Source organism: Tachysurus vachellii, chromosome 4 (assembly GCF_030014155.1).
Source record: "Tachysurus vachellii isolate PV-2020 chromosome 4, HZAU_Pvac_v1, whole genome shotgun sequence".
In the NCBI taxonomy this organism is placed as follows: domain Eukaryota; kingdom Metazoa; phylum Chordata; class Actinopteri; order Siluriformes; family Bagridae; genus Tachysurus; species Tachysurus vachellii.
The window spans coordinates 24196658-24210231 of record NC_083463.1 but is presented as its reverse complement, the minus strand read 5'-3'; the positions used below and the strand labels follow the sequence as shown (position 1 = coordinate 24210231).

At 37.3% G+C, this 13574-nt stretch overlaps 1 protein-coding gene across 1 annotated transcript in view; it reads left to right on the top strand.

The window, feature by feature from the left end:
• The first annotated feature begins 291 nt into the window (after positions 1-291).
• rbl1 (retinoblastoma-like 1 (p107)) overlaps positions 292-13574 on the top strand; it is a 29549-nt gene continuing 16266 nt past the window's right edge. Inside the window, exons 1-8 of the mRNA XM_060868446.1 lie at positions 292-564; positions 4678-4811; positions 5051-5251; positions 7486-7550; positions 8925-9053; positions 9209-9354; positions 9433-9497; positions 10381-10567. Coding sequence (XP_060724429.1) covers positions 403-564; positions 4678-4811; positions 5051-5251; positions 7486-7550; positions 8925-9053; positions 9209-9354; positions 9433-9497; positions 10381-10567 — 1089 coding nt within the window. The 5' untranslated portion in view covers positions 292-402. The remainder of the gene's footprint in view (positions 565-4677; positions 4812-5050; positions 5252-7485; positions 7551-8924; positions 9054-9208; positions 9355-9432; positions 9498-10380; positions 10568-13574) is intronic.

The window sequence follows — 13574 nt, the reverse complement described above, 5'->3', positions numbered from 1 at the left end:
AAACTTACTTCATGCAACAGGCCCTGAAAAGGAACTAGCAAAGTACAAATCTGTATGATGCATGAATGCTCACTGTAATAGAACAGTACCACTCGCCCCACTGACACAAAACTAACCGTGCGGATAAAGTCGATTTTAATTATTCTTAGTAAACACAACACAACAAAACAAACAAACAAACCACGTGACTGTGTTTTAAATCGGGAAATGACGTCCATCACAATTGGCAAATTACCACCGCGAACGTAGCAGAAATCCCGCGTTTCTATTGGCTAGAAGCAACCGATTTCGCGCCATTCGGATTCACCGGAAGTGAAGCAGTGTAACTGGAGGACAACGGCTCCGTGTTGGGGTTTTGTTTTTGTTTTTTAAACTCGAATAAACAATTTTAAAAGTCTTAAAATGCGTGAAGACGAGTCTGATTCTGACTCTGGCAGATCAGATGAAGGCGGTTCGTTTCGGAGGAGACTTGAAACTCTTTGTCAGGAGTTAAACATAGACGAAGAGACGGTGCAGGAGGCGATGGGCAACTTTACTGCAGTATGGAACACATACACACTGGAGGTGAGATGATGGCGACACTGTGTCCTGTTAGCTATAGACCTGTTTATTCATTATATCAGCTCTCTGCACTTTTCTGTTGTCTTTTTCATTTCTTAAGCATAATAACATCGATATGAATGTACAAGCTGTGTTTTGACACTTGAGTGCACAGAGAAGTGAGTGCAGTTGTTCAGTTTGTTGAATGTAATTCAGAAATCCAGAGTAATGAAGCAAAGAAACAGTGTAAAGTGTGTGACATGGACATGTAAGTCAAGTCAAGAAGCTTTTATTGTCTTTTCAACCACATTGCACAATACTTTACAACATCTCAGGTAACTGTTGCTATAATACTAATGTGTTCATTCCAGTATTTCTGCACACACAATATTGTTGAACATACACTATTTACACTGGTCGTTTCTGTTTATTGTCTTTTGTGTGATGTCTTGTATTTTTTGTTTGCACTGTCTCTTTTGTCTGTTTGTCTTGTCCTGCACTGTTTGCTCCAGGTTGCACAGATGCACTTTATGTATCTAGGACTAACTTACTAAGTCCTTATAGCTCTAGCTGTTTAGCCCTAGCTGTTTTATGTAACACCATGATCCTGGAGAAACGTTGTCTCATTTCACTGTGTACTGCAACAGCTATATCAAGTCAAGAGTCAAGTCAGGAAGCTTTTATTGTCATTTCAACCACATAGCTGTTGCAGTACACAGTGAAATGAGATCCTTAGATCCTGTAGAACTGCAGGCCAGTTCCTGGGAAAACACTTGAAGCCATCCTAGAAGAAGAGGAACTTCCTTCCTTCAGAACCACCACAGATACAGCGGAGAAGACTTGAAGATGGCTGTGGATCAAAAGTAGACATTCTTGGAGGCATGGACCTTTTATAGGGTTGAGATGTGAGCTAGTGACACGCACTGACACGATTCTGGTAGGAATATTTGAGGAGTGAAATCTATGCAGAACCAGTGGCAGTTAACATGAGTTAAAAGTGCCAGGGAGGACATTATGGCACTGGTTGTGTTAGTTGGACATGTCTGTGCCATATTCTTTGTAACAAAATAATTGTTTATCAGTGGCTCTGAGCATGCATTGACAGTGGGACTTGCTATTGCTTGTAGCCACTTGGGAGGACTGTGTGTTTCTGGTTGCATTAGACATGTTGGCCAGGCTAAAGGATAAGTTGGTAATCAGCAGAATATACTTAGTCCTTGTGAAAAGTTGTAAAATTGTGTAAAGTTGTGCAAACTAAGTATATCAGCTAGCATAGATGAGCAGGTTCTGAGTGTTCTGTATAGGATCATTGTCTGTGCCAGCTGTTATTCATGGGTTTATTTTCCAAAAAGCCTTTGCCACCTCTGCAGATTGTGAATGATGGGTTCTCAGTAAGCCACTGGTGAGTAAGCTGCTAAGTGGGAGCAGAGTTGAGGACCTCAAAGTGGTTTTAGAATTCACTGAGCTCGATTTGAATTTGATTAAATTCATATGGCTATCAGTAGTTTTAACCCTTGCTTCTGTCTTAATAGTCTGTGGCCTGTTGGGGTATGAAATCTGTTTAGAGAACAGTTTTACCAGTGCAGGTGCCTATGTCACTGGTTAAAACTGAAATGTAATCACCCAAGTCAAGTCCTCACACATATCAGTGGTCATAAACTCCTACTTGGTGTACTCAAAGGAGTCCTGATGCACCTGATCAGATACTTTAGTCCACACTTATGTGGAGTAGAAGAACATTGAGATATGGTCAGATGTTTTCTGTTTTAACTACAAGACGCGAATGATATGGGTGCACACTAGTGCAACAGAGAGTAACAGTAAATCTTGATTGTCAAACTGATGTGGGATGCATTTGGCTACATTACCTTTGGGGTGTTTGTCAGGTTTTTAGTTTTCCTAAAATTTTTGGTCCACTAGCTAAATAAACATTATATAAAAATCGGTATAAATCTAAAAACTATAAAAAAAAAAAATAAAAACCGGTAAAAATCTAAACTTAAAAATAATGTTCTATGATTATTAACATATACATGAGCACAGCCATGCTTCATGTATATGTTAATAATCATAGAACATTATTTTTAAAGCTCACAGTTAATGTTTTTTTCATTTAGTGTTTAATTTCAAATGCTTTTCAAACATCTAAACAATAAGTTAAGTGACTTTCAGAGAATAAGAAGTCTAAAATGTTTTTGTTCTATTTCATCAATGGAAATGGTTCCAATCAAAACTACAGCTTGACTTTGAATGTTACTGAATGAATCAATGATTTCAAACAAATCGATTGAGTTTCTCTAGCAATGGGTCATTGAATCATTAATTCACTTTTAGTTTCTGAATGAAACAATTTTAGTTTCTTCTCCTTATGGTTTCATATTTAAAAGTATCCTTTCATATTACGTTTAAAACATTAAGCTCAAAACATTGAAGCAATTGTATTTGCAATGTAAATGCATTCATGCCATCCGTGAGCTGCATTATTTTAGATCTGCATCACTTGCAGACTATGACACTGTCTTTAAACTGCCAACAAAATTTGTGCTTGGATCTTCATCAGTGAGCATTTGAAGACTTTGGCAGAAAGGGATTAGTGTTAAGTCTGTAATGAACTAGGAACTTGACTCCAACTTGACTATAAATCGTTTACATTTACGTTATTTTACATGTGTAATAACAAATCTAATCTATTTTTTTTTTTAATTAATCCAACTGAATTTATTGAATTGATTTTTAAGTATGAATTGAAACGTTGTGGCATACATTTTATAAGGTAAGGACAAAAAACCAACAGGCTGAAATGGGCTGTCTGCACAGTACTGCTTAGTGACAAGACTACTTGTGATTTCATGCCAACAGACAGTGACATTGCTTCAACAAATCTATGACGTCACTGATGCCTGGGTCTCTGAGAAAGGGGTCATTCATTGTTCTTACACTCACTGTTGTATTCCTGCTTTTAGTGTTGGTGAAAAATCCATGCTGAAGAAACGCCTGTCATGGCAAGTCTGGCCTGGAAAACCACTGTATTCCTGCCACCAGTGATTTAAATCTCCATATTTGCGCTTGAGTCTTCAGTTGATTCACATGTTCTAGGAACAAATATACATAAGCCTATCCGCAACACAGGAGCACCGTATTGCTGCTGAGGATGGCCCCATGTGGACCTGCAGATATTTGGGCCTGCTGTAGATCTGCCCACTTGGAGACCATGATGGTGGACACCAACTGCTGTTGCTTTAGTTAGTCTTGCTGTTGGGTCTCTATCGTTTGAACATTTGATGACTTTGGTAACCTATAATGAAGCTATGTAATGAAATTTTGCTAATTTCTATGTTGCTCAAAGGCTTCTGGTGAAATAACCCCATTTGACAGCATCTAGTTATAGAATGAAATTATTTATAATCACCCAAATGACGATAGGTTCAATTTTGTGTCTGGTTCCTCTCGGTGTTTCTTTCTCATCATCTCATTATGTTTTTTTCCCTTGCCACTAATGCCTCAGGCTTGTTTTAGGGGTAAATACATAATTTTAATCTCGGTAATTTTTAATCAGATTTTTTTCTATAAAGCTGCTTTGGAAAAAAAGGCAACACAAATGAATTTTAATTTTATTATTTAGTTTGGTGTTAATGTATTTTTATTTTTAGTGAGTGTTTAATCTACTCTGTTGTGTGATTGTATCACCTGAGATGTTAACAAGGCTTCCAAGCTTATCCTTGGTTCCGTCATTTGTTTTTGCGTTTTTCCTTTCGGTCATCTAGCAAAACCTCTACCTTTATTAAAAGATAATAAATTCAGAGTCAGGTAATGTGTGATAACATCAGTAATCTCTCTCTTGTGCATAATTATTTTCTCATTAGAAAACGACAAATGGTGTTAAACTTTCCCCCAGCGTTATCTGTATTTCTACAAAGGGTTTGGGTTTCCTTGTGTTTAAACAAATGAGTTGTGTTTATTTATCACTATCATTGATGCACCGAGCTTGACATGCATATTTTGCAAACAACTGTTTTTAGTATATCTGTTGTGTAAAATCCATCAGTTCCATATAATGGTGGAACTGTGGTTGGATCTGTGTGGCTGCCTAACTGTCTAATCTTTCTAAAGTATTGTTTTTGTCTTTTACACACACAGGGGGAGGTTTTGCACTGGTTGGCCTGCTCTCTCTATGCAGCTTGTAGAAAAACTTGGACTCCCACTATAGGTAGTGGCATGGTGGAAGGTAATTGTGTCTCTCTCACAAGAATACTACGTTCCTCCAAACTCAGGTAAAGAAATATGCATTTATATCTGCCTGACCAGCATTCAATACTTTTTGCTTGATTATAGCATTAAAAAAACATTGAAAAATTGTAAGCAGTAGGATAATGACTTTTTCCTTAAGTCAAAGGCATGTAGTTTTTTTTTAGTAGTCTGTTTGTAAGGAACGTCATGATTACATTAAGTGGTGTGTGTGTGTGTGTGTGTGTGTGTGTGTGTTCACACTTTTATTTGTTTTGAATTTCAGCCTTATCCAGTTCTTCAGCAAGATGAAGAAATGGGCAGATATGTCAAATCTCTCACAGGACTTCCGAAATCGTATAAGGTGCCTCGAGAGGAATTTTGAAGTGTCAACTGTGATCTTTCGGAAATTCGAGCCAATATTTTTGGACATGTTCCAGAACCATCAAGTTGACCCTCCTCGTCAGCCAAGAGGCAGGAAGCATAGGTGAATTTTCTTTAACGTTCTCATCTTGAGTCTGATCTCTTTTGAATTTTGGTTTCTCATAGGTGCTATGGAGGGAGTCCATCTGTGAAATATATAGTAGTGGCAATATGGCATGCATAAACATTAGCATGCTAATGGACAAAAATAATAACAGGGTTTCCCGCAGATAATTTGTTAGTTAAGGCGGTAGGGTTGGGCGGGGTGCGGGGCTTCTTTGTGAGATAGACCAGAGACTCGGTACTACGTTTAACAATTATTAAAAACAGGCACGTGCAACCTAGCTAGCAGGTGAAGAACTCAAACAACAAAATCACCAGCTAACTTACTTTAAATTTGCAAGAACTATAGATTAATGCAATAACAGGCTTAAATAAACCTAAAACTTAAGTCCACTTACAGTTCTCACAGACACGCGTTTTATCAACTGGCTAGTTATCCTCCAGAGAGTGACGGACCACGTCTTGTGATGTGATGCATGACGAGAATTTGTGTTATGATACGGGCAGCAGAATTTTGAATAGGTTTGTGAAGAAGATTTTGGGGTAGGCCTGATAATAGTAACTTACAGTAGTTCATGCGGGAGGTGACCAAAGCATGTGTAAGAATGGCAGCAGTTTGTGGGGTGAGGAATGGGCAAAGAGCAATGCTACGGAGATGGAAGTAACGTAATTTGGAAACGCTGTTAATATATGATTTGAAGGACAGACTACTATGAAAGGTGACCCCCAAGTTTCTAACCTGTGCAGAGATAGAAACTGAGGAACCATCAATGAAAAGTGAGACTGTTGGAATTGGACAGTGTAGATTTTAAACCAATAAGCATAAGTCTTATTACTGTTAAATTTGAGAAAGTTAGAGGAAAACCAAGCATTTATTTCATTTAAGCAGTTAATTAAACAGGACGGTGGGAGAGACTCAGGTTTTATGGACATATGAAGTTGTTTATCATCTGCATAACAATGGAAATGTATACCACCTAAAAATGTGACCAAGGGAGTGAAGATGGATTAAGAACAGAAGAGGGCCCAGGGCAGAACCTTGGGGGAGACTAATAATGACCGGGAACGAATGAGAATGGAAATTCTTTTAATTGAACAAACTGAGTACGGTCAGAAAGGTATGAAGAGAATTAAGGTGTACCAGTATTGCCACTAGCAGGTGAATGGGTTAATAGGATAGTGTGTAAAAGGCTGCACTCAAATCTAATAGGACAAGAATTGTTAAGAGTCCAGCATCAGCAGCCATCAGGAGATCATTAGTGACCTTCACTAAAGCAGTTCTCGTACTGTTTAGTATGGAACCCAGACTGGAATGAGTCAAAGAGATTATTGTCTCTCAGATGAGCATAAACCTTTTTCCAGAATTTTGGCAATAAAAGGATTTGATATTAAAGAATTGGAGTTATTGCAGCTGTTTTATAAGAAGATGGAACAATGCTAGAAATGAGAGAAGAGTGAACAAATGAAAATGAAGAGTTATAAAAGAAGAGGGTGCAGGTAGACAGGTTTTTACTAGGTGCGTTGGTAAAGGATCAAGCTGATGTGATTTAGCTGATGTGACCAAGATTTAGACTTATGGACAATATCTGAGACTTCAGATTTAGTGGGAGGCTTAAAGGAAGAGAGAACAGCGAGAGGAGAATCAACAGGTATACTATAGAAGTGTCTATAAGAGATATTGTATGAAGAAGCTAACTGTTAATGAATATTAATCATTTTATCATTGAAGAAAGTAATTAAAGCATCACATTGAGGAGTGCAATACAGGTGATGTGGAAATGTATCAGAGGGTTTTAGAATATGGTTCACTGTGGAAAATAAGACTTGTCACCGTCACCAGATGTAATTAGTTTATTGTAGTGAGCAGATCTACCTGTAGGCAGGGCTTCCTTATACAGATTGTGATACGGTCACTATACATTTCTTAAATTTCTATAAGTAGATAGATAAAGTGTGTTTGTTTTTGTGACACTATTTCCTGCACATGCCTGGCTCTGACTGATGATGCAAGACAATCGCTGGTTGTAAACCTATACACTTTTGTCACTATTTGATTCATGACACATGCTTTAAAATATTGGGGGAACCTTAACTGAATTTAGTCAGGAACAAACCTTTAATAAAGGAAACATGTGGACTGAAAAGATTCCTTTTTTCATATCTAAATTAAAATCTTATTAAACTGCATATTGTAATGTTCTTAATTTAAGAAATTTTTTTTGTCTTTTTGTTTAGGCGTCTTCTCTGCCACACCAGTGATGTTTTCAAGTTCTGTTGGACACTGTTTGTGTATACCAAAGGTTAGCACTTTAAATTAAATTGATGTGTAAATTAAAGTGGCTTGCTAGGAGAATCTTGTGCATTTCTGCAATAAGCGGTGTGAATGAATGCTTATTTAATGAAGCAGACCTTGTTTTAGAGACATGGTGGAATTGCCTGAATCCTGGCACAGTTGATGCTGTTCTGTTTTTGCCAAATAAGATAAGGCAATTAACATAGTTGGTGTTTAGGCTAAATTGAAACCATTTATGTCATAGGGCTATAAATATATGGTGTGTTCTGTAGCCTATGAGGAAATTGGGAGAAAATAACCCACCTTTTCGGGAAGTTGACAGAAACGGTGACATTCCAGCTGAAGTCTGAAACGGAGCAAAGCCTGTGCTTATGCTATTAATAAAATTTAGCTTACTGCTTGTTCAGGTCCTTCCACAATTTTCTTTTGGATTAAGGCCAGGACTTTGACTTGGCCATTCCAAAACATTATCTCTGTTCCTCTTTAATCATTCTTTGGTAGACAGACTTGTGTTTGTTGTCTTGGTGTATGACCGATTTCCTTTTGAGATTCAGTTCATGGAAAGATGTCCTGCCGTTTTCATTTAGAAAACCACTGGTATAATTCTAAATTAATTGTTCCATCAGTGATGGCAAGCTGTCATGGTGTAGATGCAGCAATACAGTCCCAGAGCATGATAATACCACCATAGTGTTTCACAGAAGGTATAAGGTTCTTATGCTGGAAAGTTTTATTTTGGTCTCATTCCACAAATTATTTTTCCACTAGTCCCCTGGCTTGTCAACATGATCTTTAGCAAAATTCATGGGCAGCAATGATCTTTTTGGAGAGTAGTGGCTTTCTCCTTGCAAATCCATGCACACCAAGGTTATTCAGTGTTCATCTGATGGCAGACTCATGAACATTGACAATAGCTACAGTAAAAGATTTCTTTAGTTGATTACAAGTTACTGCTTAAAGGTTTCTTTCTGACCCCGCAGACTATTACATGTCTTGCTTTTGGAGCGATCTATTGTTGGTTGATGAGGACAAAATGACCTTGAATTTAAATACTAATCCTAGAGGTTCACATACCTTTGCCGCTAAGAGAGATATAATATTGGAACATCGTCCTAAATAAAAAATTAAGAAGCTTAATATGTTTGTTTGATTGGGTTCACTTTGTCTGCTTTTGGGACTTGGGAAATTTCTTAAGTATTCACAAACTTTCAAGCGACATTGTATACATTCACATCCCAACATAGTTTTTGATTACCCCAGTAGAGCATTACATACTTGAAACAAATTTAACAATAAATAAGACATCAATAAATTTAAATAAATTAGAGAATCTGTATTTCCGATATGTTCTTTTAGCCATTGTTTTGATGTCCTAATACAGGCAATTTCCATATGATTGGAGATGACCTAGTAAACTCCTATCATCTCCTTTTGTGCTGTCTGGACCTGGTCTATGGTAATGCGCTTCTCTGTAGCAACAAGAAGGACCTCATCAATCCATATTTTAAAGGTGAGGAATTATTGAAGGTTGAAAATTGAATTGTGGCTGTGAGAAACAATGTTTAGCCTCTACTTTCATTTGAGGCGTTTTGCTTTGAACATTACAGATATTTTGTGTTGACTGCAATTGTCTAAACTAAAAAAAAAAACTATTTTTTTCTCCAGGCTTACCAACAGATTGCATGAGCTCAGAAGAGGCTCCCTGCATGCTTGAGCATTTGTGCGAACTACACGATGGTCTAGTTGTTGAGGCGAAAGGGATAAAAGAGCACTATTTTAAACCTTACATCAGATGTCTATTTGGGAAAAAGGTGAGGGGAAACTTGTATGCATTATTATGTTATGTCACACATACAGATTACATGTCATAAATCATCATTTTTTATTAGGTTCTTAAAGGAAATAAGGACACGCTTACTGAGTTGCTGGACACACCAAACTTCCAAGATAATAAGTATGTGGTTTTTTTTTTCCTCTTTTTTCTTTCTCTCTCTCGTGTACAGGTGACGCTTTACAATACATTAATAAGCATTACTTTAAAGAAATGTATATTAAGCATTGACTAAAAAAGTAATTAGTCTAACAATCAGTAACAAAAGATGGTTATTACAATTCACATTTTTTTTCCAAGTATGAGACTTAATTAGAGCATCAAGAACTGAGAGTTGCTTAGCAGGTCATTTGTCTGTAATGCTAATTTACAAATGATGTTTAAGTAAATTTATTAATGATCAAATAACATTTCAGAGTGGTGTTTCGAACCCCATGTGACCACTAATAATGATGTGAAACACATGAATACTTCCTTGTGTGCATGTTGAGACCTTCCAACAAGGCCACAAAGTGACAGAATTTGTTATAAATTATTCATTTATTCAGTTCAATTTTATTTATATAGAGCTGTAAAAGCTCTCAAAGCTGTTTTACAAAAATCCAGAAGTCAATTTAAATTTGAGAAAACCATAGGCATTGCACAAATCGGAATGTCCAGTAAAAGAAGTAAACCACTAGGACTTCTAGACTTTGTACCCCAGATAGATAATAGTTAATGTTTCTTTAGAAGTTCTAATGAAACATGGACCCTACCTCCAATTTCATAACCAATCCTTGTAGAAATTGTCCCCATTATGGATCATTACCTGTCTCTGGGTGGGGGCAATTCACCATTTACACTGTTACATTAGGCTATAAAATATTTGTGTTTTATTACACACATGGTACACTATTTACTTAATAAAGCACCATTGTAAAGACTTTATTGTCAAGGCTATCTCTCTTACAATAATTAAGTATTTAAATGTAATCAAATGAAAATATTTTCATGTGTCCTTGTTCAGCAAAGCCATAAATCGTGAATATGAAGAATATGTTCTGACGGTCGGTGATTTTGATGAGCGGGTGTTTTTGGGTGCTGATGCCAATGAGGAGATTGGTACACCACAAAAAATTACCCCAAAGCCACAATCCAGTCAGCTGTCAGCTCGAATGCAGGTAGAGAACAACCTTCAGCAGCACTTTGAGAAGGTATGAAATACATCTATAACATTGTTCATTTGACTAATCAAACTATTAATTGACCTGAAACTGTTTTCTCATTGAAAAGCTTTAATCAGATAGACAATTGTCACAAAGGCTTGTGCACTATTGATTTCCCTGCTTGCTATTTTTTATTTTAAACTAATCATTTTTACTAGCACTTTTTCAGTTTTTCTGGATTAAGGAGAATGGGGAGGGCACAATATTATGATCAGCTATGCGGAAAGGAACTGTGACAATCATGAAAGCTCTTATGAATTATTAAGTAATTCTACATTAATGGCAAGAAAATCTCTTAAGGCTGGCAGGTCTGATAAAATAAACGATAATATAAATTAGCATAAATGTCAGGAGATATGGTGGCAGTGTACCGTAATGTAAAATAGTTGTACGCATAGAGTCCCTTACTCTTTAGTTATCATGCTCTGAAGGGCACAATTACATGAAATATATCTATAATGGGACATCACATTTTTTAAATACATTTGTAAATTTAATTTTTTATTTATTTATGTTGTAAAATAAAGCCTTTCCATTGTCTCTAATAAATGGAACCCAGTAAGTTTGTATATACACTCGTGAATAAAGTCTTAAGACTGGGGGAACCTTCCAAGTATTTGCATTTCACGCTGGTGGGTCATAACCAGGATGTAAAAACTGCCTCAAAATGTCAAAAGAAGAAAAAGAAGCAGGAGACAAAAAAACAGAGATTGAGTTTAAATGCAGTTTTCAATACATTGCCAAACAGTCTGTTCATCAGCTGATCAAAAGTTTAAGACCATTGCCCAAAAATACCCACAACAGAACTAAGTGTCAACAAAAGGACTCAGTAGTGAGTAGCGCCACCGTTCTTGCTGATAACTTCAAACACTCGTTTCAGCATGCTTGATGCAACTGTTTCCAGGAGGCTGGTGGGAACGTAGCTCCATGTGGTGAAGATGGCTTCATGAAGGGCATACACAGTCTGGAACTGATGTCCTTTTTTTTTTTTTTTTTAAACTTCCCTTGCCACCCATCCCCAAACATTCTCAAGGGCACTTGGATCAGGGGAACTCGCAGGATGGTCCATAAGTGCAACGTTATTGTCCTGGAAGAAGTCCTTCCTCAGGTGGTCCTTGTGAATTGCTGCGTTGACCTGTTAAAAAGACCCAGTCATTACCACACAGGCGAGGGCCCTCAGTCAAGAGCGATGACTACTGCAACATGCCCACACAGCCAGCTGCCGTTTGACACCTCTGCACAACCTGAAGCTCTATTTTCCCATTGAAGCAAAAAGCACCTTAGACCACAATGGGCCTCCTCCACTGTGCTGGGTAGAAAACATCTCCACTGGGATCTCCTTGTCATGCCAGTATCATTGGAAACAATCAGGACCATCCAGGTTAAATTTTTTCTCATCCGAGAATAAAACTTTTTTCCATCTTTCCATGTCCCTTGTTTGGTGCTCCCTTGCAAATTCCAAACAGGCATGTTTGTGGTGAGGGAGGAGACATGGCTTTCAAAAACATTTTTTTGTTCTTCTCTAGCAGATGCCGTCTTATTATGCTGGTCATATGGTTTAGCAATGCATCAGTAATCGCCTTAAATTGGGGCGAGGATCAGCCTGTGTCTGACAGTCCGTCGGATCCTCCAGCTCAGTGCAGTTGAAATTTTTTTGGGTCTACCACTTGATTATTTTGTTCCATAACTCTCAGGATCTTCTAAGAAATTTAAAATTACTGCCTTACTGCGTCCAACCTCGGCAGCAATGGCACGTTTCGAGAGCTCTTGCTTGTGCAGCTCAACAATCCTGCTGTTCAAAAACAGAAAGCCTTTTTGCTTTTGCCATCTGGAGAGCATGACAGTGTGACTGTCTGAAGGACAATGACATTAAATCCATATTTTTGCACAGATTTGAAATTTTATAGGCCATGGTCTTAAACTTGTAATCAGCTGATGACCAGGATGTTTGAGTTTAAGTGCAGTTTTCAATAAATTGCCTACTCTCTATTTTTTTTCTATTGCTCTTGTTTCTTCTTTTAGAATTTTGAATAAGTACTTACAACCTGGCTATGATCCACCAGTGCGAAGTGTGAATACTTGTAATATTGTCCTTGATCTTAATATTTTGTGTGTGAGTGTGTTTTTTTTTATTTTATTTTTATTTTATATTTTTTTTCAAGTTTCAATGTAAAAAAAAAAAAAAGTACAGTTTTGGTGATGATTATGTAGATATGAATTTAAACAAATTAGCATATTGTGACGTCACTGACTGGGTCTTCAACCCGTGCCTTTGGTCGAACACACCATTCACATTTCTGTTGTAAAAAGAGAAACATTGTGCAGAAGTATTATTTGCTGTTATGCGTGTGTCCGAAGCTGCAGTTGCTGTGTGACGTGTTTCAAAAAAAAAATAATAATAAACCTGGACTTGCTCCGAGAGAAAGCCGTTAAAATCAATTTCCTATTTTCGTTTTCGAAACTTGTTGGTTTTGTCCAATCGATTCGTGCAATAGATTTTTGAACAATAGAATTTGTTTTAGTTGTTTGAGGAGTAAAAAAAAAAAGGTCTGTCTTAACGCAAATTTACAACTGGCAAGTCGGTCGGACTTAAAGCAAAAAAAAAAAAATTTAGTCGGTCCTAAATTGACAGGGTCGGTCGGGTTACGGCAAACAAGAATATTTTTTAGGATGGCCTGAAGTGGAGCTGAAGCATCATTAAGCCTTTGGGAACTCCTATAACGATCCTTCATTTGCTTCAGCTGTGATGCATATATAAACCCCAACCATGAAGGTGTTCAAGGTGAGTTGCAATCATGGGAAAGACAAAGGAGCTTCCACAAAAGCTGAGAGAGGAGATTATTTCATCACATCTGAAGGGCCTTGGGTATAAGAAGATTTCCAAAATATTTAACATTCCAAGAGACACCACTGGGAGCATTATAAGGAAGTTTAAAACTTATTTAACAGCTGCAAACCTTCCTGTCCGTGGAAGAAAGCCCACAATTTCATCAAG